We start from the raw sequence: 27,807 nt of genomic DNA, 5'->3' as shown, positions 1-27,807 counted from the left end.
ACACACAATCACCTCATGTTCAGTCTATACTGACTGGCCAAAAAACACATGGAGTGCAGCTCCCAGCACTTGCTGTCCAGTGAAGGTTCCTGTGATTCGGACCAAATGGTTCTTACCCTACAATCTGCCGACTGTGCCATGGTTCTTACCCTTGATGACACTGCCCCAGTACAATCTGCAGACTGTGCCATGGTTCTTACCCTTGTTGACACTGCCCCAGTACAATCTGCAGACTGTGCCATGGTTCTTACCCTTGATGACACTGCCCCAGTACAATCTGCAGACTGTGCCATGGGTCTTACCCTTGATGACACAGCCCCAGTACAATCTGCAGACTGTGCCATGGGTCTTACCCTTGATGACACAGCCCCAGTACAATCTGCAGACTGTGCCATGGGTCTTACCCTTGATGACACTGCCCCAGTACAATCTGCAGACTGTGCCATGGTTCTTACCCTTGTTGACACTGCCCCAGTACAATCTGCAGACTGTGCCATGGTTCTTACCCTTGATGACACTGCCCCAGTACAATCTGCAGACTGTGCCATGGTTCTTACCCTTGTTGACACTGCCCCAGTACAATCTGCAGACTGTGCCATGGTTCTTACCCTTGTTGACACTGCCCCAGTACAATCTGCAGACTGTGCCATGGTTCTTACCCTTGATGACACTGCCCCAGTACAATCTGCCTGTGCCAGTACACACTCCCCAGTACAATCTGCAGACTGTGCCATGGTTCTTACCCTTGATGACACTGCCCCAGTACAATCTGCAGACTGTGCCATGGTTCTTACCCTTGTTGACACTGCCCCAGTACAATCTGCAGACTGTGCCATGGTTCTTACCCTTGTTGACACTGCCCCAGTACAATCTGCAGACTGTGCCATGGTTCTTACCCTTGTTGACACTGCCCCAGTACAATCTGCAGACTGTGCCATGGTTCTTACCCTTGATGACACTGCCCCAGTACAATCTGCAGACTGTGCCATGGTTCTTACCCTTGTTGACACTGCCCCAGTACAATCTGCAGACTGTGCCATGGTTCTTACCCTTGATGACACTGCCCCAGTACAATCTGCAGACTGTGCCATGGTTCTTACCCTTGATGACACTCCCCAGTACAATCTGCAGACTGTGCCATGGTTCTTACCCTTGATGACACTGTACAATCCAGACATGGTACAATCTGCAGACTGTGCCATGGTTCTTACCCTTGATGACACTGCCCCAGTACAATCTGCAGACTGTGCCATGGTTCTTACCCTTGTCACTTACAATCTGCAGACTGTGCCATGGTTCTTACCCTTGTTGACACTGCCCCAGTACAATCTGCAGACTGTGCCATGGTTCTTACCCTTGTTGACACTGCCCCAGTACAATCTGCAGACTGTGCCATGGTTCTTGCCCTTGTTGACACTGCCCCAGTACAATCTGCAGACTGTGCCATGGTTCTTGCCCTTGTTGACACTGCCCCAGTACAATCTGCAGACTGTGCCATGGTTCTTGCCCTTGTTGACACTGCCCCAGTACAATCTGCAGACTGTGCCATGGTTCTTGCCCTTGTTGACACTGCCCCAGTACAATCTGCAGACTGTGCCATGGTTCTTACCCTTGTTGACACTGCCCCAGTACAATCTGCAGACTGTGCCATGGTTCTTACCCTTGATGACACTGCCCCAGTACAATCTGCAGACTGTGCCATGGTTCTTACCCTTGTTGACACTGCCCCAGTACAATCTGCAGACTGTGCCATGGTTCTTACCCTTGTTGACACTGCCCCAGTACAATCTGCAGACTGTGCCATGGTTCTTACCCTTGATGACACTGCCCCAGTACAATCTGCAGACTGTGCCATGGTTCTTACCCTTGTTGACACTGCCCCAGTACAATCTGCAGACTGTGCCATGGGTCTTACCCTTGATGACACTGCCCCAGTACAATCTGCAGACTGTGCCATGGTTCTTACCCTTGTTGACACTGCCCCAGTACAATCTGCAGACTGTGCCATGGTTCTTACCCTTGTTGACACTGCCCCAGTACAATCTGCAGACTGTGCCATGGTTCTTACCCTTGATGACACTGCCCCAGTACAATCTGCAGACTGTGCCATGGTTCTTACCCTTGATGACACTGCCCCAGTACAATCTGCAGACTGTGCCATGGGTCTTACCCTTGTTGACACTGCCCCAGTACAATCTGCATACTGTGCCATGGGTCTTGCCCTTATTTACATTGCCCTAGTGCCCCCAATGCAGTTTTAAAGAACTTCTGCTCAGGTTATTGCTCAGGACTGCTGTTTAGTTTTTTTTGTGTGTTTTTTTTTTTTTCCAAAAAGTGTTTTGGATTACAAATAATAAATAAATAAAAATAAACAAGTAAATAATAATAAAGAAATGGGGAGAAGAAGTGTGAGAGGAAAGCTGCAGCAACGACCACAGGAGGAGGAGGACACAGAGTCGTCTAGGAACCCAGGGCGATACAACCAGCCATCGCCGGTGTGCCCCCTCTGCGAACAGGGGCATTGCTTTTCTAGCTGTCGAGCCTGAGCATCCAGCGCCCAGAAGGGGGGAGCACAGACGACTACCACCCACAAAGAAGGAGTCGTGCGTCCATCGCCCAAGAAGGGGCAGGAGCCCGAGCATCCGCAGCTCAGGAGGGAGGAGACAGAGCCTTTCCCGTCCTCTGAGGAGATGCTGAACTGGGTGGGAGACCCGGAGTGGAGCTGGAAGGACCTTCCACTGGTTGTTGACCTGCTGTGGGCCAGAGATGGGGAACGTTGGGAATGCTGGGAACAGCAATACAACCCAGTGCCCTTTGTGAACCCTGCAGCTGTGGTGATCAACTACTTGGCTGCCGATATGGGACTACCCCAGCAGGTTGCATTCCAAGTAAGAGGAGCCACGCCTACCTGCACCCTCATTGGGCTGAAGGGAGACTACTTGCTGTCCCCCATCTCCGCCAGCAAAGGAAGAATGCCTGCTGGTTTCGCCCCGACAGGGAGAGCCGCACCAGTCCCCTGAAACAAGGGTAGACTACACGCCGCTCCCACCTCCGCCACCAGGAGACTACACGCCGATCCCACTTCCACCGCCAGGAGCAGAGCAGCTGGAGCTGCCTCTGCCTCCACCACCTCCACCGCCAGGAGCAGAGCAGCTGCCTCTGTCTCTGCCTCCACCACCTCCACCGCCAGGAGCAGAGCAGCTGCCTCTGTCTCTGCCTCCACCACCTCCACCGCCAGGAGCAGAGCAGCTGCCTCTGCCTCTGCCTCTGCCACCTCCACCTCCACCAGCAGGAGCAGAGCAGCTGCCTCTGCCTCTGCCTCCACCACCTCCACCGGCAGGAGCAGAGTAGCTGCCTCTGTCTCTGCCTCTGTCTCCGCCACCTCCACCAGCAGAGGGTGAATACCTGCTGGGTTCCCGTCCACCAGCAGAGGGTGAATGCCTGCTGGTATCACTTCCCCCACCATCACGAGGAGAGCAGCTGGAGCACCATCACGAGGAGAGCAGCTGGAGCTGCCTCTGCCTCCATCATCATCAGGGGGAAAGGAGCAGGAGCTGCCTCTCCCTTCACCAGCAGGACCAGGACTAGATGCGGACGGTCCTCAGCAGCCCTTGCAGAGCCTGCTGCGGGAAGCACGGAGAAGAACCGCCAGGCCGCAGTAGCTGAGAAGAGGGTCAAAACCCGCACCCCAGCTTGTCCTGACTCCCTTCACATCTTCATCTAATGATGCCTGCCTCGCTTTGCCTGGGGTCGCCTGGCGATCCGCACCGCTAGGGGAGCTGACAGCACAGTCAAGCCTCCCTTCCTGGCCCAAGACTTTGACCTGGACTGCTGGGTTTTTAAGGCGGGAGGTGGCCGTTGAGGCCAGGTGTGCTTTGGTTTTTAATGGGGGGGGGGGGGTATATGTGGCAAAGTGCCCCGCCCCTGTGTGTATTTTAGTATTGTATGTTGCGTGTTGTGTGTTAATGTTAGTGTATAGTCATTGATTGGTACACAGGATATAAATGGGTCTGTGTAACACGAGTGTTTAAAATGTATATTTGTAATTAGGCACGAGGATTGCACAGCACTCCACATGTAGGTAAAATGTAGTAATATGTGAGCACGGGGAATTGCACTTTATTAATTCACGTGCAGTTGTACCGAGACTCCAACTGAATGACTGATTAGCAATCGAGTCTCAGTACAGCTGCATAAAATCTGCATGTTTTCACTCACTCGGGGTTGTGTGTTCGGTGAGTGGAAAACGGGATTGGAGACGGAGGTAATAATAATATTTAAAAGTTAAAATATCAGCTCATCGTGTTTGTCTGCGTAGTCCGTTTTGTTTGTCTCTATATTTTGTATAAAGTGCCGTGTCCTGTGTTTTGTTTGACTTTACAACCTTTTATTTTCTGCTTGTTCATTTATTAAATTCTGAGCGTAACCCAAGAGGACAATGCTAAAACACCACTGCTCGGGGACAATGCTAAAACAATACTGCTCAGGGACAATGCTAAAACACCACTGCTCGGGGACAATGTTAAAACACCACTGCTCGGGGACAATGCTAAAACACCACTGCTCGGGGACAATGCTAAAACACCACTGCTCGGGCACAATGTTAAAACACCACTGCGCCGGGACAATGCTAAAACACCACTGCTCGGGCACAATGCTAAAACACCACTGCGCCGGGACAATGCTAAAACACCACTGCGCTGGGACAATGCTAAAACACCATTGCGCTGGGACAATGCTAAAACACCACTGCCCAGGTAACTGTATTGCATTTTTATAGATGAACTACCCCTCCAATGCTTTCTGTACATTGTCAAGTAGAAAAACCCTCCCAGAGTCCTCTCCACACTACTGTTTCATTAGGTGCATATGGAATAAGCCATTTATAAAATCAATATTCTCCAAGGTTAAAGAAAGGATAAGATCACTAGATATTATCACAAATAAATCAAGGTCCTCACAACATGATCTTATCAAGTCTTGATAAAAATGTATCTTAAATTGTACACAAACTTTCAAAGGTGTATTGTAACCCACTCCTGTGAACCAAGTCCTAAAAAGTTATTTCAAGGTTTGTGTGCGGCTCCAAGCTGAATCTGTTCCCTTTAATTACCTCAAAAACATAAACCACAGAATAGCACCTATGTTCCAATGGTCAGTCCTAGCCAGGAACAGTGTGATGCTGCTCTCACCACACTCTCTTCTTTTTTTAAAGCCGCCTGCCCCAATGTAATTGTGTGGCCACATCCAATTCATACACTTTGACCAGGCGCAGATTTCCAGATGCCTGTCAAACATCTCCATGCCATTTGTAAATGGAATGAAAAAGGAAGGGTGTCATTTTAGATTTTAAGATGTTAGGGTTCTTCGCATTTCCTCAAAACACGAGAGCTCAGTTTTCAAAACTTGGCAGCTCCTCTGTCGGGTTGGAATTCAAGAAAACAGGAACATGAAGTTCAGCATACCACCTCAGAGCAATGGGAATTCACATCATACTCCAATTCTGAATTGATAAAAAAAAAAAAAAAAAAAAAAGACAAACCAACACGGGCATCTATTAAAACCTTAGCAAACATGACTTAACTAATGCTTATGCTCGGTTATTCACTGGCTCTAAAACAGCAGCTATTGGACCATACTCCTCAATGAATGATGTATTTCAATACAAAAACAAGTAAAAACCGGTTCCCTGAAAGAGAAAATAACCATCAACGTATGGGACATTGCCGTCAGGCAGTAGGATTGGCTGAGCTTTATAGCAAAGCTGCCGATAGGCCTCTGCGCAAGCTGCCGTGTAAGCCCGCCCCCCTGGGAGCTTACTCTACGCAGCGCGCAGAGACTCTCTTCCTCTTTTGCTCTTCGGGCCGAGAAGGCTTCCGGAGCGACCTCGCGGGTTGATGGTTATGTTCTCTTTCAGGGAACCGGGGTTACATCCTCAACCTATCGTTCCCTTTCAATTTGAAAATAACCATCAACGTATGGGACCAGTGCACCCAAGCCGTCTCAAGGGAGGATTCTCGGCAGTAGGACAGACTTACATCATAACGCAATTGCGTTGGCAATACATCTAGGAATATGCGGAGCTGCACCTCAGCGTCTATGCTCGCAATGACACCTGTCCTAAGGTGGGGTATTAGACACTACATTGGCATCCTGAGGTGCCATAGAGTGCAGTACAGATGCTCCAAATAATGGAGCAGAGGAATCCAGCACGTTTAGTCTGTAAAACCTCATAAAGGTATGCAGTGTAGCCCAACTGGCTGCCGCGCAAATATCAGACACTGGCACCCCTCTAAAGAGGGCCCAGGACGTTGCCATACCCCTAGTGGAATGCACCTTCAACTGTCCTGGCGGAGGAAGGCCTGCCGACTCATAGGCTAATTTAACAGCATCCACTATCCAATGGGAAAGGCGTTTTGACAACGGCTGACCCAACGTCTTAGAACCATGGCATATGAACAGTTGTTCTGTTTGCCTCATGGTCTTTGAACGGTCAATATAACACCTCAATGCCCGCACAGGGCAGAGCATGTGTAGCCGTTGTTCCTCTGGAGAGGAAAAGGGAGGAGGAAGGAATGCCATCAACTCGACCGGCTGGTTCACGTGGAACGGAGATATAACCTTTGGCAAAAAGGCTGGATTTGGGAGCATGGAGACCTTAGAACCGTCTCCTGCGAAGCGGATACATGAAGGATGCACTGACAGTGCATGTAACTCGCTGACGCGTTTTGCTGACACTTCGCTGTAAATACAGTATAATTGTAAATCTTGAAAAACAACTCACTTCTAAATCTTTTGTAGTCATCTTTGTATTACTTTAGTATAAATACATGTTAATTTGGATTCATATGTTGTTTTTTTCTGACTTTATGTGAACGAAAAGACACACATTTGCCCATTTTCCCATTGGAAATAGTGATATTTTGAAATATAACTGTCCTGGTCACAAAAACAAAGTTTGTGGGGAATAATAGCCATTTTCTATACTTTTGAGGCATAAGCAATTAGGAAATAACACTTACTACCCAGGAACAAAAATTGTGTTACACAGTGTAACCCGTCAATGCGTACATGGCAAGCTGATATGGTGGCTAAATACTCTAGGTGTAGAGGGAGATTTCCCTTCATCTAACAGCTTCTGCAGAAACTGTAATATCACTGCCATAGGATCACTGCCATCACGGCCCCCTGCCAGACACCAATCTTGGAACAACTGCCACTTGTACGTGTACTGCGACCTGGTAGAGGGTGCTCTAGCGCTCTGAATGGTCGAGATCACCGCTGTCGAAACCCTAAGGCTGACAGGCGCTCCCGTTCAGGGGCCAAGCCCATAGCTGCATGAGCTTGGGGTTGGAGTGCCAAAGCCGTCCTTCGGCCTGGGACAATAGGTCTGCTCGCAGGGGGAAGCTCCCGCAGTTGACCGGCAGCCATTCGTGAGCCAGTGCGTCAACTCCTAGGGGGCTGTTCAGTGCGTCGACTCCTAGGGGGCTGTCGGGGTCCCTCACCGAGAACCATAGGGGGCAGTGCGTGGTCTCTCGCAAAGCGAAGAGATCTACTTGCGCTATGCCGAACCATTCCCAGATGCGTTCTACCACCTGAGGGTGGAGACGCCATTCCCCTGCAAGAGGGCCTCCTCTGGATAGGAGGTCCGCTGCGTAATTGGCTCTGCCCGGTAGGTGAACCGCGCGCAGAGAGGTCAAACGTGGCTGTGCCCATAGCAACAGTTGTGCTACCATTCGGTGTAGGCGGGGGGACCGTAGACAGCCCTGGCGGTTGATATACGCCACAACCGTGGTGTTGTCCGACCGCAACAACATGTGCTTGTCTAGAAGCACCGGCAAGAAGCGACGGAGGGCGAGGTCCACTGCTCTGAGTTCCACAGCATTGATGTGGGCTGACCTCCAGGGTCCTGACCATGCTCCGCGGGTCCCTGAGCCGTTCCAGACTGCTCCCCAACCTTGGTTGGAAGCGTCGGTCATAACCACTTCCCTCCGGAAGATGGGACCCAAGCGAACGCCCTGGCGGATGTTTGATGGAACTTTCCACCAGCGTAGTGCTTCCCACAATGTTCGGGATACCGTCAACCTGCGGTGTTTGTCTGAAATAGAAATTTATACAGCCCAAAAACACACAATATAATAATAATATCTATAATACTATTATAAATAATAGGAGAAGACGGAGACCACGAGGTTAAACAAAAACGTGATGCCGAAGCAAAGCGTGAAGGATATATATATATAAAGTAATATATATATAAATATATAACACAATTATATAATCCAATAACCAATAATAATAGGCTAACTGAAATAAACTCTGAGAAGGGGCAAAAACCAGCTTCTCAAGCCTAAGCTTTGTGAGTACAATCAGTACGAGCTCTACTACCTACCACTACCGATGCTGAAGACAAAAGAGGAAGAGAGTCTCCGCGCGCTGCGAATAGTAAGCTCCCAGGGGGGCGGGCTTACACGGCAGCTCGCGCAGAGGCCTATCGGCAGCTTTGCTATAAAGCTCAGCCAACCCCTACTGCCTGACGGCAATGTCCCATACCGTGATGGTTATTTTCGAATTGAAAGGGAACATAAACACTGACATATAAAAAGCCAACACTGTCCAAAATGATTGCATATACCACTCACATCGATCCTAGCAATTACAGATTAGTACGCACTGTCGGTGTCAGGGCTTGAAGCATGTGACTCTTGCAGTGAAAATTCCATCGAGTCTTTCTCAAATCCAGATTCCCTCATCACATGCTAACAGTGCTTCAAGGACTTGTTATCAGTCAAGAGGTGGGAAGTGTGCAACAGCAATAGCAGCACAAAGCTGCTTCTTTCCCATGAACCCAGTCCTGTTTACATACATTAGAGACGCACAAAGGCATCACATTTATTGTATTGTTTTGTTTTTTTTTGTGTGTGGGGGGGAGGGGGGGTCACAAGCACCAGTTCCCTGCAGTCGTGTAATAAAACCCAACTGAACACTCTAGTCTTGAACCTTCTTTGATCTCACTGCACAGTCTAAACCATGGGAGTGGAGCTAGATTTTCAAAGCAGCCTCGCAATCCAATCCAGCTCTTGATATAGAGAAAGAATAGCAAGATAAATACTGTGGAAGCAGTCATTTGGAACAACTATAGACTATGGTGTTTGTGTGCATCCCGCTGAAGTGTTTCAAATAAAATCAACGGGATCTTTCAACAACTTACTAAAAAGTGCACCTTTGTTTTTAAATAAATGCAATGGTTTTACTTGATTGTATATTATATTTTGTTAACCCAGAGCTAACAGACCCACTTGTTTCGCAAACTGCAGTTGGAAATGTGCTTCTTTTGCACTGAACAGAGGCACAGGATCGTACTACAGAGAACAGATGGCTTGAAACTCGTAATTGAATTACTGTGTTTTTTAGGAACCACAAGAATTTCAGAAGGCAGCATAAACCAACTATGATTTCCTATTTTAACCTCCAGCAATAAAGTAGAGGCACAGCTAAAGCTTGCGGTCAGGTTTTCAAACCCATTCAAATGATTCACACACATTCTGACTCAAACAGGTTTACAAGTTAGCAGCACGTGATCTTGAATACAGAGAAGCTCATTGTTTCACAGTTCCAGGTGTGGGGCTTCTGTATTGTAAACATGGTGGAATTCCTAGTTGTGCTTGCCCAACACCTAATAAACACAACTAGGGGAACACTGGAATAATTCACTAGCTTATTCACCTGGGTTATAATACAGCCCAGATCTCAGAAGAATCTGTTTTGGGGCCCTATTGGACACGCATCCACATCACACACTGGATCGGACCCCCACCGAAATCTCATGGTGCCAGCAAGAACCCATCACACACTGGATCAGACTCCCACCGAAATCTCATGGTGCCAACAATAACCCATCACACACTGGAGAGGACTCCCCCACCGAAATCTCAAGGTGTCAACAATAACCCATCACACACTGGATCAGACTCCCCCACCGAAATCTCATGGTGCCAACAATAACCCATCACACACTGGAGAGGACTCCCCCACCGAAATCTCATGGTGCCAGCAAGAACCCATCACACACTGGATCAGACTCCCACCGAAATCTCATGGTGCCAGCAATAACCCATCACACACTGGATCAGACTCCCCCACCGAAATCTCATGGTGCCAGCAATAACCCATCACACACTGGAAACTCCCACCGAAATCTCATGGTGCCAACAATAACCCATCACACACTGGATCAGACTCCCCCACCGAAATCTCATGGTGCCAGCAATAACCCATCACACACTGGATCAGGACTCCCCCATCACACACTGAAATCTCATGGTGCCAGCAATAACCCATCACACACTGGATCAGACTCCCCCACCGAAATCTCATGGTGCCAGCAATAACCCATCACACACTGGATCAGACTCCCCCACCGAAATCTCATGGTGCCAGCAATAACCCATCACACACTGGATCAGACTCCCCCACCGAAATCTCATGGTGCCAGCAATAACCCATCACACACTGGATCAGACTCCCCCACCGAAATCTCATGGTGCCAGCAATAACCCATCACACACTGGATCAGACTCCCCCACCGAAATCTCATGGTGCCAGCAATAACCCATCACACACTGGATCAGACTCCCCCACCGAAATCTCATGGTGCCAGCAATAACCCATCACACACTGGATCAGACTCCCCCACCGAAATCTCATGGTGCCAGCAAGAACCCATCACACACTGGATCAGACTCCCCCACCGAAATCTCATGGTGCCAGCAATAACCCATCACACACTGGATCAGACTCCCCCACCGAAATCTCATGGTGCCAGCAATAACCCATCACACACTGGATCAGACTCCCCCACCGAAATCTCATGGTGCCAGCAATAACCCATCACACACTGGATCAGACTCCCCCACCGAAATCTCATGGTGCCAGCAATAACCCATCACACACTGGATCAGACTCCCCCACCGAAATCTCATGGTGCCAACAATAACCCATCACACATTGGATCAGACTCCCCCACCGAAATCTCATGGTGCCAGCAATAACCCATCACACACTGGATCAGACTCCCCCACCGAAATCTCATGGTGCCAGCAATAACCCATCACACACTGGATCAGACTCCCCCACCAAAATCTCATGGTGCCAGCAAGAACCCATCACACACTGGATAGGACTCCCCCACCGAAATCTCATGGTGCCAGCAATAACCCATCACACACTGGATCAGACTCCCACCGAAATCTCATGGTGCCAGCAAGAACCCATCACACACTGGATAGGACTCCCCCACCGAAATCTCATGGTGCCAACAATAACCCATCACACACTGGATAGGACTCCCCCGCCAAAATCTCAAGGTGCCAGCAATAACCCATCACACACTAGATCAGACTCCCCCACCAAAATCTCATGGTGCCAGCAATGCCAGGCCTCCTCACAGCCAATGCCCCTTCCCACCCATACACTGAATTACAAAATACCCAAAACAAATATGAGTTGACAATTTGATAGAACTTTTAAACACTAGACTGCTGAACAGGAGGATCATCTAGCTGGAAGTCCAGTACAGCATATGAGTTTTGAAGTAGTTTTGGTTTATATCTTGGAAACAGAATGTATTTTTCTCCACCTCTCAAAATGTTACAAACCTTTAGATTAAACTTCAACCATATGACTTGCTACGAAGCAGCTGCCATTCAATCCCCTTTCTGAACAGTATTGCTGTGACTTTCCAGTCTTTCCAGCCTCCACTGTCTGACCCCACTACACCGAGGATGTAGAAGGGTATAAATCCATAGTGATGAACAACACTATTAGAAAATGCACGTGCATGGCTATGCCTCGTATTGAAGGAGTACAGGAAATCAGATAGTATTTTGGAAAACTATGCTACAGAGGTCAGAGTTGAGCTGGACTGACTGTAGGGCTTTGCACTTCATTTCATAGTCTGACTTACAGACTTACTACGCTGACAAATCAGTCAGCAACAGTAACAGCACTAGCAGCAGAAATAATTCATCGCACTTCTACAGCAAGCTTTTGCTACTCTACAGTTCACAAGATTTCTTGCAAGTGATAAATTGCACCCAAGTTTCTAAATAAACGAAGACTGACAAATACTTTTTGTTGTTTTTTTAAATGGTGTCTAATTATTTAAACATTTTCCAGATATGTTTAAATGTTTTGGAAATTAAAACAGAATTTATTTATTTATGAAATCTGCAAGGACATACTTCCTAAATATATGAAAGCAGTGAAATTCTGAGCAATTTACAAGACAGAGGAAGAAAATCCTTTTTCAATGCAGCAATCGCTGTTGACAATTTATTTCCAAATGTCTTTTAGAGTTGTCCAGAGCTCAAACAACCCAGAGATGAATTATCTGCACTTACCACTTACTATTTGCAATTCACCCTGCAATCACAGGACAGGCCTGCTTTATAAATGAGGGGCGAATGAAAGATCTCTGTGGAGACAGATAATCAAAGGCTGTTAATTGCTAAATCAGTTAGAAACTTTGCGCAGCTAAGTATTCCATTCATTTAATTAAAGCCACCAATACCAGCTCACAAGTGAAAACAAAAGAGTGTTGCACTTGAAAACTGTGGCCAAGTGGAATCACGTTAGCACTGTTGGCTATTTGATATTTAGCAGTATGCTTGTCCACATGTATTTATTTGTGTGTGTGTTCATTAGAAGCTCTGCTAAAAGTTGTCTGTCCAGGGACCACAGCAGCACTCCACAGCGAACAAACAGGACGGCTAGCGAGCCCCCATAGGGTATTAAATCATGAGAATCCACCAAATGTTCCCACCCCAGTCGACAATGGTTTTAACATCCATTTCCCAGGCCGTTTCCACATGCTTGGCAATGCTATTGAAAGCCCTTTTTTCCATTGCTTGTCAGACACATTTTCCACGCCATCAATGGGACTAGTGTTTAATCCTACAATGGACAAATCAATTGTGAGACACAGTCCTTCTTTCTTCTCATCTGCCCTCACACTTTGTTACGGTACGCATGCTACCTTATAAAGGATCTGCAGGAATGTCATGATGTCATCTATTGCAATCTTGGTATTTTTTATTATTACATTTGTCTGTTTTATTTATACTTATACTTTATACCTAAAACATGCTCTCATACAGTGAGGATGAAGCATTGTGATATCTAAAACATGCTCTCATACAGTGAGGATGGAAGCATTGTGATATCTAAACATGCTCTCATACAGTGAGGATGAAGCACTGTGATATCTAAACATGCTCTCATACAGTGAGGATGGAAGCATTGTGATATCTAAAACATGCTCTCATACAGTGAGGATGAAGCATTGTGATATCTAAACATGCTCTCATACAGTCAGGATGAAGCATTGTAATATCTAAACATGCTCTCATACAGTGAGGATGAAGCATTGTGATATCTAAACATGCTCTCATACAGTGAGGATGAAGCATTATGATATCTAAACATGCTCTCATACAGTGAGGATGAAGCATTGTGATATCTAAACATGCTCTCATACAGTCAGGATGAAGCATTGTAATATCTAAACATGCTCTCATACAGTGAGGATGAAGCATTGTGATATCTAAAACATGCTCTCATACAGTGAGGATGAAGCATTGTGATATCTAAACATGCTCTCATACAGTGAGGATGAAGCATTGTGATATCTAAACATGCTCTCATACAGTGAGGATGAAGCATTATGATATCTAAAACATGCTCTCATACAGTGAGGATGAAGCATTGTGATATCTAAACATGCTCTCATACAGTAAGGATGGAAGCATTGTGATATCTAAAACATGCTCTCATACAGTGAGGATGGAAGCATTGTGATATCTAAACATGCTCTCATACAGTGAGGATGGAAGCATTGTGATATCTAAAACATGCTCTCATACAGTGAGGATGGAAGCATTGTGATATCTAAACATGCTCTCATACAGTGAGGATGAAGCATTGTGATATCTAAACATGCTCTCATACAGTGAGGATGAAGCATTGTGATATCTAAAACATGCTCTCATACAGTGAGGATGGAAGCATTGTGATATCTAAACATGCTCTCATACAGTGAGGATGAAGCATTGTGATATCTAAAACATGCTCTCATACAGTGAGGATGGAAGCATTGTGATATCTAAAACATGCTCTCATACAGTGAGGATGAAGCATTGTGATATCTAAAACATGCTCTCATACAGTGAGGATGGAAGCATTGTGATATCTAAAACATGCTCTCATACAGTGAGGATGAAGCATTGTGATATCTAAAACATGCTCTCATACAGTGAGGATGGAAGCATTGTGATATCTAAAACATGCTCTCATACAGTGAGGATGAAGCATTGTGATATCTAAAACATGCTCTCATACAGTGAGGATGGAAAGAGTGATGGCCAAAAAAACAACAAGGTTCTAAAAAGTTAGCCAGGTTTATATCCATCTCCCTGGGCAGGTTAAATGAAATGTCGGCGCTTCAAAAAGCAGCAGGAAAAATATCCTGTTTTCAAAAAAATCTTGTTTTTCCAATTGACTCAAAATGCTTCCAAAAGAAAGGTAAACTACTTTTCATGTCTTGAGTGATGTGGTCCGTATTCCACTGCAGCTGCCATAAAACCATACCTATCAGGGGAGCTTTTGGGCACGTTAGCAGTTCAGCCTCTGCATGCTCATTTTTGGCATTTGACGGTCAACTGAAAAAAGCACCCGAATTGGGACAAGAAACCTGAACAAACTTTTTACAGGCTTCACAAGCACGGCTGAAATATTTCCACGGTTTGCTCGTAACTCAGTCAAAGACATAACGGCTCCAAACAGACCAAATTACGCTGCAATGCATCAAAGCAACAAGTACCTGTAATGTGAAAAATCTACAGAAAAGTTTTCGGGAGCAAGGTGCAAATCAGCAAACGTGCCCCCCCGAGCAGCTCCAGCCCTCCTGCCAAACAGCAAAGAAAATGAATGGGGAAAAGAACCAGCTGGCATTGGTGGAGCAGCTGAGGATATAGAAAGAGAGTCTGAGAGAAGAGCAGATGTCTGCCAGCGGAGAGAGCTCTCACTCATGTGTTACAATACACACCCGCCTGCTGCTTTTGAAGACCACGTAAGAAAGCAAACAAACCCTTCACAACAGTGCTGCCCAGGTTTAAACAGCAGCAAAGTCACTGAGTGAGACCACAAAGCAGGATCTGATCCAGGTAACAGAGTCAGTGTTCTTAGAACATTACAGCTGTCTCTGACCCAGGTACCAGAGTCAGTGTTCTTAGAACATTACAGCTGTCACTGACAACCTCTTATAAACATGACTCTTCAGCCAGTATTACAGCTCCCTATTCTACCCACATACTGTGGGTCTCCCGGACGTATAAGCAGGACAGGCTCCTGATAATCAACAATGGGGTACTTTAGGTGAAAGCTGCTCCCTCAGGCTGCAGTTCAATTGCTCATCACTCGTGACTGAACTCTATTTGATGACCTAAAGAGCCGACAAGCATTTCTTCTTCATTATACTATGTGTTTTGCTCTTAGAGTATTCTCGATTTCTCCAGCCAAAATCACTACAATCTTCCCAGAACACACAACCCGTCAGCGTCAATAACAGTTCAGTGAAGGATCAGCAACCACAGTCGATTTAGTTTGAGGAGACTGACTTTAAAAGTGACTTGATCAATCTGAAGCATTAGCAGGCCTGTGTTATCCTTACAGCACTTTGAAAGCTCAGCATGTTGAAACTGGTGGATACATGTTTTCACAGGTCTTGGGATATCTATTTTTACATAGACCCATGTGATCCACTGCACTTTCAATTACCAAACTAAAAAAAAAAAAGATGATGTTTGTTAATGGAAATGAAGTGATGCCTGCCTTAATCTCGTTAAAAGTGTAACCTTTTAATCCTGAGAGAATACTGTACGTATCACACTAGTTCTGATGAGCTATTGTGTGCAATAAGATAAAATGATTAATTATTAACTACTCTGTTAAAAGCTAAAATCTATATGAGAGAAGAGGTAGGAAGGCTTTTATGAACTTGTATTTATCATTCCAGAACCATTTGCTCGACTACATGCTCAAGCTCACGAATCAATAAATCACAGGTCATTGAAACACATCTACTTTGCTTGGTTCTTTGGTGGCCGCTGCCCCGCTCCTCGTGTGTCCACTCAGAGCAGGACCCTGCAGGTAACCAGGAGGGTGTGCTCCTGCCATCTGACTGCCCTTCAGAAAATAATCAGCCGCAAGGATAAGGGCTTCAACAGATAAGAGAGGGTGGAGCACTTCAGGAATCTGCCCTTTGCCCCAGGTGAGATTGTTCACCCTTATGGCATTATTAATACAGCTTTGAAACAGAAACCAGCTTTCTCAAGGTTTAAACTTCTATAGTAATCTGAAGAGTGATTAGTTCAGAGATTGTAGCCCCGACCAAAGTTTCCCTACACTGTGTTGTATGTGCTCCATGCGCTGCCATTGCTGGTACTGTCACGTGATCTGTAAATAAATCCTGCCTGTCACTCAGCAGCAAATGCACGCACCCACACGTCAGACGCCTACTGTCACAAGCATTAATACCCTGTATCTTTCTAAATAAGGGATTTAGGGGAGCTCCCAAATAAAAGCTGAATCTCAAAATAATAATTGTGTGAATATAGTAATTGCTACAGCGGTGTATAATGGGTTTTAAAACAGGATTAATTTATCCGCCTTTTTACATATCCGCCCATACTCTGGTCCCATATATATATATATATATATATATATATATATATATATATATATCAGATATGCGACTGATTACTGTACTTGTTTAAACAAATACCAGTTACACCCAATTACAGTCTCTTCCTTATCGTCATCTTTAACAGCACATGCAGTGTACAGTGCAGTGCGAGCACACAGTTTAACAGCACATCTCATCACATCACTGCAGTGTACGCTGCAGTGCAAGCACACAGTTTAACAGCACATCTCATCACATCACTGCAGTGTACGCTGCAGTGCGAGCACGCAGTTTAACAGCACATCTCATCACATCACTGCAGTGTACGCTGCAGTGCGAGCACGCAGTTTAACAGCACATCTCATCACATCACTGCAGTGTACGCTGCAGTGCGAGCACACAGTTTAACAGCACATCTCATCACATCACTGCAGTGTACGCTGCAGTGCGAGCACGCAGTTTAACAGCACATCTCATCACATCACTGCAGTGTACGCTGCAGTGCGAGCACGCAGTTTAACAGCACATCTCATCACATCACTGCAGTGTACGCTGCTGTGCGAGCACGCAGTTTAACAGCACATCTCATCACATCACTGCAGTGTACGCTGCAGTGCGAGCACGCAGTTTAACAGCACATCTCATCACATCACTGCAGTGTACGCTGCTGTGCGAGCACGCAGTTTAACAGCACATCTCATCACATCACTGCAGTGTACGCTGCAGTGCGAGCACGCAGTTTAACAGCACATCTCATCACATCACTGCAGTGTACGCTGCAGTGCGAGCACACAGTTTAACAGCACATCTCATCACATCACTGCAGTGTACGCTGCAGTGCGAGCACGCAGTTTAACAGCACATCTCATCACATCACTGCAGTGTACGCTGCAGTGCGAGCACGCAGTTTAACAGCACATCTCATCACATCACTGCAGTGTACGCTGCAGTGCGAGCACGCAGTTTAACAGCACATCTCATCACATCACTGCAGTGTACGCTGCTGTGCGAGCACGCAGTTTAACAGCACATCTCATCACATCACTGCAGTGTACGCTGCTGTGCGAGCACGCAGTTTAACAGCACATCTCATCACATCACTGCAGTGTACGCTGCAGTGCGAGCACGCAGTTTAACAGCACATCTCATCACATCACTGCAGTGTACGCTGCAGTGCGAGCACGCAGTTTAACAGCACATCTCATCACATCACTGCAGTGTACGCTGCAGTGCGAGCACGCAGTTTAACAGCACATCTCATCACATCACTGCAGTGTACGCTGCAGTGCAAGCACACAGTTTAACAGCACATCTCATCACATCACTGCAGTGTACATCCCAGTGCAGCTCCCCTGGAAGAGGGCTCTCTGACTGAGACACCCAGGGTAATCACCCCAGTGCAGCTACCCTGGAAGAGGGCTCTCTGACTGAGACACCCGGGGTAATCACCCCAGTCCAGCTACCCTGGAAGAGGGCTCTCTGACTGAGACACCCAGGGTAATCACCCCAGTGCAGCTCCCCTGGAAGAGGGCTCTCTGACTGAGACACCCGGGGTAATCACCCCAGTGCAGCTACCCTGGAAGAGGGCTCTCTGACTGAGACACCCAGGGTAATCACCCCAGTGCAGCTCCCCTGGAAGAGGGCTCTCTGACTGAGACACCCCGGGGTAATCATCCCAGTGCAGCTCCCCTGGAAGAGGGCTCTCTGACTGAGACACCCGGTGTAATCATCCCAGTGCAGCTCCCCTGGAAGAGGGCTCTCTGACTGAGACACCCGGGGTAATCACCCCAGTGCAGCTCCCCTGGAAGAGGGCTCTCTGACTGAGACACCCGGGGTAATCACCCCAGTGCAGCTCCCCTGGAAGAGGGCTCTCTGACTGAGACACCCAGGGTAATCACCCCAGTGCAGCTCCCCTGGAAGAGGGCTCTCTGACTGAGACACCCCGGGGTAATCACCCCAGTGCAGCTCCCCTGAAAGAGGGCTCTCTGACTGAGACACCCGGGGTAATCACCCCAGTGCAGCTCCCCTGGAAGAGGGCTCTCTGACTGAGACACCCAGGGTAATCACCCCAGTGCAGCTACCCTGGAAGAGGGCTCTCTGACTGAGACACCCCCCTAATCACCCCAGTGCAGCTACCCTGGAAGAGGGCTCTCTGACTGAGACACCCAGGGTAATCACCCCAGTGCAGCTCCCCTGAAAGAGGGCTCTCTGACTGAGATACCCAGGGTAATCACCCCAGTGCAGCTCCCCTGGAAGAGGGCTCTCTGACTGAGACACCCGGGGTAATCACCCCAGTGCAGCTGCCCTGAAAGAGGGCTCTCTGACTGAGACACCCTCCCTAATCACCCCAGTGCAGCTCCCCTGAAAGAGGGCTCTCTGACTGAGACACCCAGGGTAATCACCCCAGTGCAGCTCCCCTGGAAGAGGGCTCTCTGACTGAGACACCCCGGGGTTGTTCACAACTTGTTCAGTCCCAGAGTCTGAAACATGATGCAAAATAAATTGGCCCATATTTTGAAAGGGTCAGATGAGCCAGGGCTTTGTGATTTAATGGCAAATTCAATATTAAAGTCACCCCCCTATTAGACTCAAATTAGCGTACGCCACACCTTTTTTATTATTATTATTATTTTTTTTTTTTTTTTTTAAATCATACGCATCCTATAAATGTGCGCACGTGCAGCGCTGAGACTCTGCACTGAAACACGCCTCTGTACATCTAACCCTCCCTGAACTGCATGTGACACATCAGGAGTCCTGTAACAGATGGATACACGGCTGGGTCCAGACCCTCCTATCACTGATCGTGGACTAATGTGTAACACTAGAACTAACCATTTATCAAATTAGCGTACGCCACACCTAGGCACAGTTTCGTTGATAAATCATACGCATCCTATAAATGTGCGCACGTGCAGCGCTTCAATTCCGACCCCCAATTAACCTTACATGGTGCATAAATAGGGGCATATTTCAAATCGACAATTAACATCTCTGAAACAGAAAGAAGAAAACATTCTAAAGCAGCAATGACAGGTGCACAGGTATGGAAAACCAAGAAACGCAATTTCACAGAGAGTGAGGCTGAGGTTCTGTTAAGAAACGCAATTTCACAGAGAGTGAGGCTGAGGTTCTGTTAAGAAACGCAATTTCACAGAGAGTGAGGCTGAGGTTCTGTTAAGAAACGCAATTTCACAGAGAGTGAGGCTGAGGTTCTGTTAAGAAACGCAATTTCACAGAGAGTGAGGCTGAGGTTCTGTTAAGAAACGCAATTTCACAGAGAGTGAGGCTGAGGTTCTGTTAAGAAACGCAATTTCACAGAGAGTGAGGCTGAGGTTCTGTTAAGAAACGCAATTTCACAGAGAGTGAGGCTGAGGTTCTGTTAAGAAACGCAATTTCACAGAGAGTGAGGCTGAGGTTCTGTTAAGAAACGCAATTTCACAGAGAGTGAGGCTGAGGTTCTGTTAAGAAACGCAATTTCACAGAGAGTGAGGCTGAGGTTCTGTTAAGAAACGCAATTCCACAGAGAGTGAGGCTGAGGTTCTGTTAAGAAACGCAATTCCACAGAGAGTGAGGCTGAGGTTCTGTTAAGAAACGCAATTTCACAGAGAGTGAGGCTGAGGTTCTGTTAAGAAACGCAATTTCACAGAGAGTGAGGCTGAGGTTCTGTTAAGAAACGCAATTTCACAGAGAGTGAGGCTGAGGTTCTGTTAAGAAACGCAATTTCACAGAGAGTGAGGCTGAGGTTCTGTTAAGAAACGCAATTCCACAGAGAGTGAGGCTGAGGTTCTGTTAAGAAACGCAATTTCACAGAGAGTGAGGCTGAGGTTCTGTTAAGAAACGCAATTTCACAGAGAGTGAGGCTGAGGTTCTGTTAAGAAACGCAATTTCACAGAGAGTGAGGCTGAGGTTCTGTTAAGAAACGCAATTTCACAGAGAGTGAGGCTGAGGTTCTGTTAAGCGAGGTGGAGGCTAAAAAGTCACCCCTTTTAGGCAGCTTAAGTAGTGGCCTGTCAAATAAACACAAATGTGTAGCTTGGCAGGAGGTCGCCGCTGCTGCAAACTCAGTGAGTTGAGCGCCAGACCATGACCGAAAAAACGAAATGGTCCGATGAAGGTTGAGCGCAGTGTGGCTACAGAAACTAGTGCGCAAACTGCAGGAATGCAGAATATGTCGATAAGGCTAGCTGGTTGTGAGTGGACAACGTCACCAATTATCAACTGAGTTGATAATTTCACCAAGTCATTAAATGTGTTCATCGTGTTATTCTTTGGATGTGCATGTATATGCGAATATATTTATTCGGACATTAACAACAATAAAACAATAGCCCTTGAATAACGTTATACAAACGTCCAATATCTTATTTTACTTAACAAAACATGTTTCAAGCGTGCAATATCACTTTTCAGCCACTGGAAGTAGCGTCCAGATGGTCAGAAGTTTGCGTAGAGGTACGCACTTTTTCACGTCAAGTTGAAATGTGATAAAAATCACAAAGTTTACGCTCGATTCCACGCACTCCCAGTTTATACTTGGCATCCGATTGAGATATGCCTTTAAGGTTGCCAACGGAGAACAGCAGAATTCATAAATTACAACAATAAATATAACATAGCACTTCAGTGCTGGTATTATCCAGGCCAAGATTCTATCATTTTAAACTGTGAAATTTACAACCAGCACCAGCAGAGGCTTGGGGCTACACGGTGTGAAAACACTGAAGCGCAGAATGAGAGCTACATGCACGCTGGAAACCCTAAGGCAGGGTTGAAATCAGTGCCATACACTGGCTGCACTGCTCAACAGTGCCCCCTACTGATCCACAGAGCACACTACATCAGCCGCCCTGTGAAAACATACCCTGGCAGTCAAGCCACCGAGAAACATACTGTTATTCAAAGAGTTCACTCCAATCCGAAAAGAGAAAAACACCAGAACCAAACCAAGCACAGCACTACAACCTTCAAGCGCAGAATATAAAGCTCTTCCAAGCTGCTGTTTTTGTTTCCTCTGTTTTGTAATATTACGTTTTCTAATCAAAAAAATAAATACATTCACGCCGTGAAAATGCAACCCATTGTATGGGAGTTCGCGTGAAAGGGAAACAGAAGTACAGAAGAGAGCACACAGTAATCTGGGGTGAATTAGACCCCCACCCTAATACAGTTTGCAGAACTGAAAGCCACTTCTTAACCTCTCACCCCGCCCGTCCCTCTGCTTTGCACCTTCTGTATCACGGGTGTTGACAAGCTAAGAGTATTCGTGAAGTCTGGCTGGTAATGAGGGGGGGCTGCTGTCAGTCACTGGAGCCGAAAATGAGAGGTGAGTTTATCAAAGAATAGCACTAAATCACCACTAATCAGAGAATACTGGAAATAATGCAAGAGGAATCAACACACCCCTATCACTCACTATCCAGATCACTTAACAGATGACAGGAGCAATGAAGCTTTCCACACATGTCTCCCCCTTCCTAACTCGTTGAATCTAAGAGACCCTGCCCTGCGGGACCGTGAAATCACTGAAACAACACCACTGCTTTAGTGAGTTTCTTTTAGAACATAATTTCCTCGTGTAACGGTACACTGATTAGAAGATATATATATATATATATATATATATATATATATATATATATATATATATATATTACAATTATATAGTTAATAGTATCACATATATGTGCTGTAAATCGGTTAGATTAACAAACACAAATTAACCTAGCGTAATTGGATCGCATTACACCTCAATTACACGAAAGGTGATTTAAAAAAAAAAAAAAAAAAAAAAAGCAAAAGCAAACAAGATTTTTTAAGCCGTATCTGTTTCGTGTGTTTCTTTAAGCCTTGTAAATTTGTGCATATCATTTTAATAAACACAGGCTGCATTCGTGTTAAATTAATATAAAATATTATTAGTGTTCAAGTGCAAAGTGTGCTTATATTTCCTCTTCATCTCACTGTTCTCTTACATCTCACCCTACAGCGCACAGAATCCACTAGCAAAATATAGTAAAACAGAATATGTTACAACACTTCTACTTCCTAACCCACACATCCTAAAACAAGCACTACATAAAACAACGGATTTGGAAAATGCATTGGGGCACAACAACAAGCAAATAAACAAGGCGTGCAAACAAAGAGATACATTCGGGAAAGAAACACTTGCACAAGAAAACCTTACATTACATTCTTAAATTGTATTTATAATAATGTAGCGATCGTTGTTGGTATGACTAATCGATTAGAACTTTTGAACATGAATGCGATTTATATATATGTGTGTGCGTGTGCGTGTGCGTGTGCGTGTGCGTGTGCTAACACCAGCTCTGTCCCGCAGTCTTTCCTCGCAATCTCCGTGCTCTCTAGCGGGAACGTGAGCAGCAAGTTCGAGTCTCGCAGTATAATAGCGCACAAACTGAAGCATTTATTCTTTATCATGCATTTATCCAAACACTGTAACAGCAGAACAAAGTGCAGTTGGAAGAGGTGCGGCCCCACGATAAACGATCACACAGCCCCGCTCCACACACACAAGAGCTGTTATTAAAAGGGTGCATTTTGAAAAACTTCACGTACTGGCTACGGTTCAGAGAAACCTCTAAAAAAAACAACTGCAGCACCCCTTGCTGGTAATGATAAAGGGGCTGTCACTCACAGCATTGCTTTATCTAAACGGGCAATGGATCTTTGAAACGAAAATAAACAGCGGTACGCACCAAACAAAGTTATCAAATAAATACATGAACCAGCAAACTCAAACATGTCACACTGTGCTTAGCTTGCTCCTGTATCATTGCTATCCGTGTACAATACAATTATTACAAAATATAGCATAAGGCTGCAAAACAGTTTATTTTAAAAGTTATTTTAAACTTTTTTTATTTTATTTTCCAATATCGTCGGTTACTTAAAACAAAACACATTGCAACGCAAATCTTACCTTTTCCAATCAAGCGAGCATTGGTTTTCGTTTCTAAACAAACCGATGCAATGAAACGAGGCTGCAATCTCTACCGCTTGCCCAGTATCCCGATGCGCCCTAACCTTCCTCTGAGCGAGTTTCTTATGGTGCTGTCTAGCTTCACACACCGAGCACGGGCTACTACCAGGGTAACTGCAACTCGCACAGCCGGGGGGTCCCAATCACAGTAAACGCAACTGAAAACGTGAGAAAATGACTTGCGCCGGCCGTTCTATGTTTTTCAACTTATTTTAATAAAAGCTTAATGATAAGTGCTAAGAATCTTTTCACTGAAAGACGGGTTTGTGTTTTTTCAGACTGTCATATTTGTTTCATACCCCTAATTTCTTTTTGGGCTGACCATGTTTCTGCTTCGTGTCTGGGAGAAGTATTGCGCTTTAGTTACTGTTAGTATTGTCTAGAATGATTGTACAGACGCCCTGCATTATTAAGTAGGCAATGTAATTATAATGATGCATTCCCTTTCTTTTGTTATGTGAATGATTAAGCAATATTTTGGGGGCACATACCATAAGTAGCAGAGTTTTCTACTCTTTATAACTGTATAGCCTAGCACATAATCAAATTGTACATGCTTTTGAATATGTAAATATGACTGATATACGTTCAGTGCGCACACTAAAGATTTGTACCTCATTTTGACAATAGGAAAACACCCATCAAATCGCAATTGATTGCACTTGTACCAAAATCTGACATCGTACCACTTTCTAACACTACACCGGTGCTGCACTGTACTCTAGAACATGACTCGGGGTCTATGCTCATATTACAGGGTGTGTGCCTCTATCCGGGTCCACTCCCAAAAGTTAAATATTGTCCATTACTTCGAATCTGATAAGTAAATTACATATAGACTAATTTCACCCAAGACCACAAGCCCCAGTAGAATTGTAGTTCTCTGACTCATATCTGAATTAACGAAATATCTGCACGGACTTGTCAGCAACTACATCTCCAAAAATGCAATGCGCGTCAAAGCGGCAGCTATCGAGTGCGCATGAGTACCCAGATGTGGCAGCAGCATCATGGCTCTTTGGAATCTATGCGAGAGTGGGCCAGGGACTGCAACAATGCTCATTTTCGTGTTGTTGGTGAGTTTTAATGAGTTTTGTCCGATCAGTAGCTTTGTTTTGATAGGATAGCTGCAGTAGCATTTAAGTGCACGTTTCGGTACTGTGGTGCATGATGTTTCTGGGGATGGCTGGAATATATACAGCAGCAGCCCTAATCATTCACAGTTTAACACACAGGTTGTCATGAAGCATAAAGTTTAACTTCTTGAAGTGAACGCCTCTAGCTGGTAGGGTCGGTGTCCTTTGAGCAATGACGTGCTCTGTACCCACAGTTGTTATGTAATCTGTACAGTTCTGCTGCTCAGTGCGGTTCTGTTCGGCGCAAGTTAGCATTTCTTCGCATTTGAACCTGTGAATAAATCCCTGCATATTACGCCTGAAAACGCGTGCGATGTTCTGGAGGAGATGTACAGATTCACAATCATGGAGAGATTAGACCTCCATAACCATCTCAGGGAATGTAATACTCTCTGGGTCAAAATAAAAGAACCGCTTTGACAAAAAACATGCAGTAATAATTCAGCATGGCATTTGTTAACCAATGTTGGAATGTCTTTATAAAGCAATTTTTAAAACACAAAATGCTGGGGAAAAATGCTTTGTTATAAAAGGTAACTTTATGATTTGAACTAGGACCACATGTTTAGTTCAATTCTAAATGTGAAAGTGTAGCCTCCACTGTAACCCTTGAGATGTGCGGACGCTGAATTTGAGATGCTAGTGTGGTTCTCATTTAGAAGTGGAAACTGGGATCCTGCTAAGAGCTCTCGGGACTGTCTGCTGAGGGCTGCTGTACAGTGTGTGCTGTGAGTGGGACCGTCCTGGTTCTGTTTCAGCTGGTATGTGAAGTGTAATTGAACGCTGATTCCAGCTCGGTGCTGCCTGTAGTAGTTGCACAAGAAGGAACCTTTAACGGTGAAGTGATGCTGTGATGTTGTTACACTTCAGTCCACTGCTGCCTATGTGAAATGTGGCTCAAGTAATTGAAGCTCTTTAAGCCCAGTGATGCAGTGACTTTAATTTGTTTAAAAAGGATGCATCTCCACTGAAGATGAGCACATTGGGGAAGACATATCCTGTTTTTTTCCTCTCTTAAAAATCTAATCGGCCAAAGGAGATGTTTTTTATGAATGCGACTGAAACAGAACAGTGTTGAGATATAATTAGCGTACTCCTTGATCTTAATATATAAGGAAGAACGTTTGTGTGTCTGTCTGTTCCTTTACGCATTCGGACCCTGCAGGAGCCAGTGCAGCCAAACTGTGCATGGCTTCCGCTTTCATCCAGGGGAAGGTCGAGGGCTGTGTTTGGATCCATAATTCTGCTTATTTAGTAACCCCATTGCTGGATCACTACAGTAGCCATGTACCTCATTAAAGCAAGTGTCAGTACATAATCAATAATTAGACAGTACAGCAGTCTGCTCAGGACACTTTCTGTAGACACAGTTTCATTCTGATTAGGCATGCTTTTATCTTTTCTGGTTCGTAAAAATCATTGATACATACAAATAACATAAGAAAGAAATGTGTAGATGTCTCTGTGTGTCCTTCACTCTTTACTAGAATGGATGTTTATCTCTACTGAGTGGGTTTATATCGTGCTGCTTGCTGCTTTAGCTGTTTATCCCAGGTGGTCACAGTTTAGCCAGGAAGTAACCTGAATGTCTCACTCCAGGATGTGAGCTGACATGTGCTTCTGTGTTCAGCTGTGCTGGATGGTTTCACAGACCCAGATTAGTGTGACTCTTTGGCTAGCCTGTGATTAGTGTGTCTGTTAAAGCAGCTCTTTGTGGTTCCATGGGGCTCCCCAAAATACAGCAGACTGGGATAATATAAAGCAGTGAAAACAGAGGTTCTGAATGTGCGCTTTCATTGTGTCGTATTACAACCACAACATTATTCATATTAACAGCCCCCTTTTATTGTGCTGCCCGTCATTATTTGGCTATGCAGGTATTGAAGCAGCTGGGTCCTGGTGCTGTACTAAACATGATTGTAGGAATCGCCTGTGGCAGTGTCTTTAAACTTCATTATCGACATACCCCCCAGTTAAACAAACAAGCAGAGAAGCAGAATATTTCCACGGCACCCATGAAATTATATTATATTACAAGGGCTAATTAACGGTTTTAGAACACTCCAGCCCTTGTCCAGTCCCCTGCAAGCATGTCTGCTGATCTCCTGTTTACTGTGTAGAGCCTACACTGCAGGACCAGCCGACACACCACCGCAGTGCCTCTGAGTGCAGTTCAAGTAGAGAGTTGAACTGTGTATTCCTGTCCAGGTTGGAGAGGTGCAATTGGTTGAGTTACAGATTCCTGCACACTGACAAAGCAGTGCTCCGCGGTGGGACTGTGTGCGTGTGTGCAATACGTGGTGAGTGTGTGTCTCTGTCTCTGAGCAGGGGAATCAGCCTGTATTCTTCACTCCTGGATGGATTCACGTAAGAGGAGGCAGGGGTGGTAATAGGAGTCCCATTTTATAATGATTTAATCTCTTGCAGGTTTTAGTGTGAGCTGCCCATCTGAGTTCAGTTAGACACAGCTTGCATGCATTGTAGCGGTCTCTATAATATCCTGTTTATCCAAAAAAATCAACTTAAATATTTCATGAAATTATCACGACAGTATTATAATCTGGAACGGTGATCCATCTTTGAGAAGTGTCAGTACAAGTATACACTAGCCTTTAGCATGTGTGTGGGTGAAGCAAACACACTGCCCCAGGCTAGTGGAACTACCACTGCTTGATTTGTCATTGCAAACCCTATTTTTTTTTTTTTTTTTTTTTTTTTAATAGACTTTTTTGCTAATTTTGTGGGTTTATTTTTCTTTTCTCCTTAGGCTGGGCTGCCAGCTTTTCTACAGGCATTAAAAATGTCTCCACTGATAGAGACGGTCAGTGATCACAAGGACTTCAAAAAACTCCTCCGAACGAGAACCAATGTCCTCATTCTCTATTCCCAATCAGGTGAGTGGTTTCCCTCTCCAGACTTTT

General features: G+C 45.6%; 2 protein-coding genes across 2 annotated transcripts in view; one reads left to right on the top strand and one right to left on the bottom strand.

The window, feature by feature from the left end:
- Nucleotides 1-23,799, bottom strand: part of LOC121323398 (semaphorin-5B-like) — a 103,173-nt gene extending 79,374 nt beyond the window's left edge. The window contains exon 1 of the mRNA XM_041264442.1: nt 23,691-23,799. The gene's annotated coding sequence lies outside the window, so the exon portion shown is untranslated. The remainder of the gene's footprint in view (nt 1-23,690) is intronic.
- Nucleotides 23,800-24,720: 921 nt separating this feature from the next.
- Nucleotides 24,721-27,807, top strand: part of LOC121323379 (protein disulfide-isomerase A5-like) — a 36,136-nt gene continuing 33,049 nt past the window's right edge. The window contains exons 1-2 of the mRNA XM_041264413.1: nt 24,721-24,826; nt 27,654-27,780. Of these exons, the coding sequence (XP_041120347.1) occupies nt 24,761-24,826; nt 27,654-27,780 (193 nt within the window). The 5' untranslated portion in view covers nt 24,721-24,760. The remainder of the gene's footprint in view (nt 24,827-27,653; nt 27,781-27,807) is intronic.

The sequence above is a fragment of the Polyodon spathula genome, chromosome 11 (genome assembly GCF_017654505.1).
Source record: "Polyodon spathula isolate WHYD16114869_AA chromosome 11, ASM1765450v1, whole genome shotgun sequence".
In the NCBI taxonomy this organism is placed as follows: Eukaryota; Metazoa; Chordata; class Actinopteri; order Acipenseriformes; family Polyodontidae; genus Polyodon; species Polyodon spathula.
The sequence above is the reverse complement of the archived record's forward strand: the minus strand, read 5'-3'. Positions and strand labels throughout refer to the sequence as shown.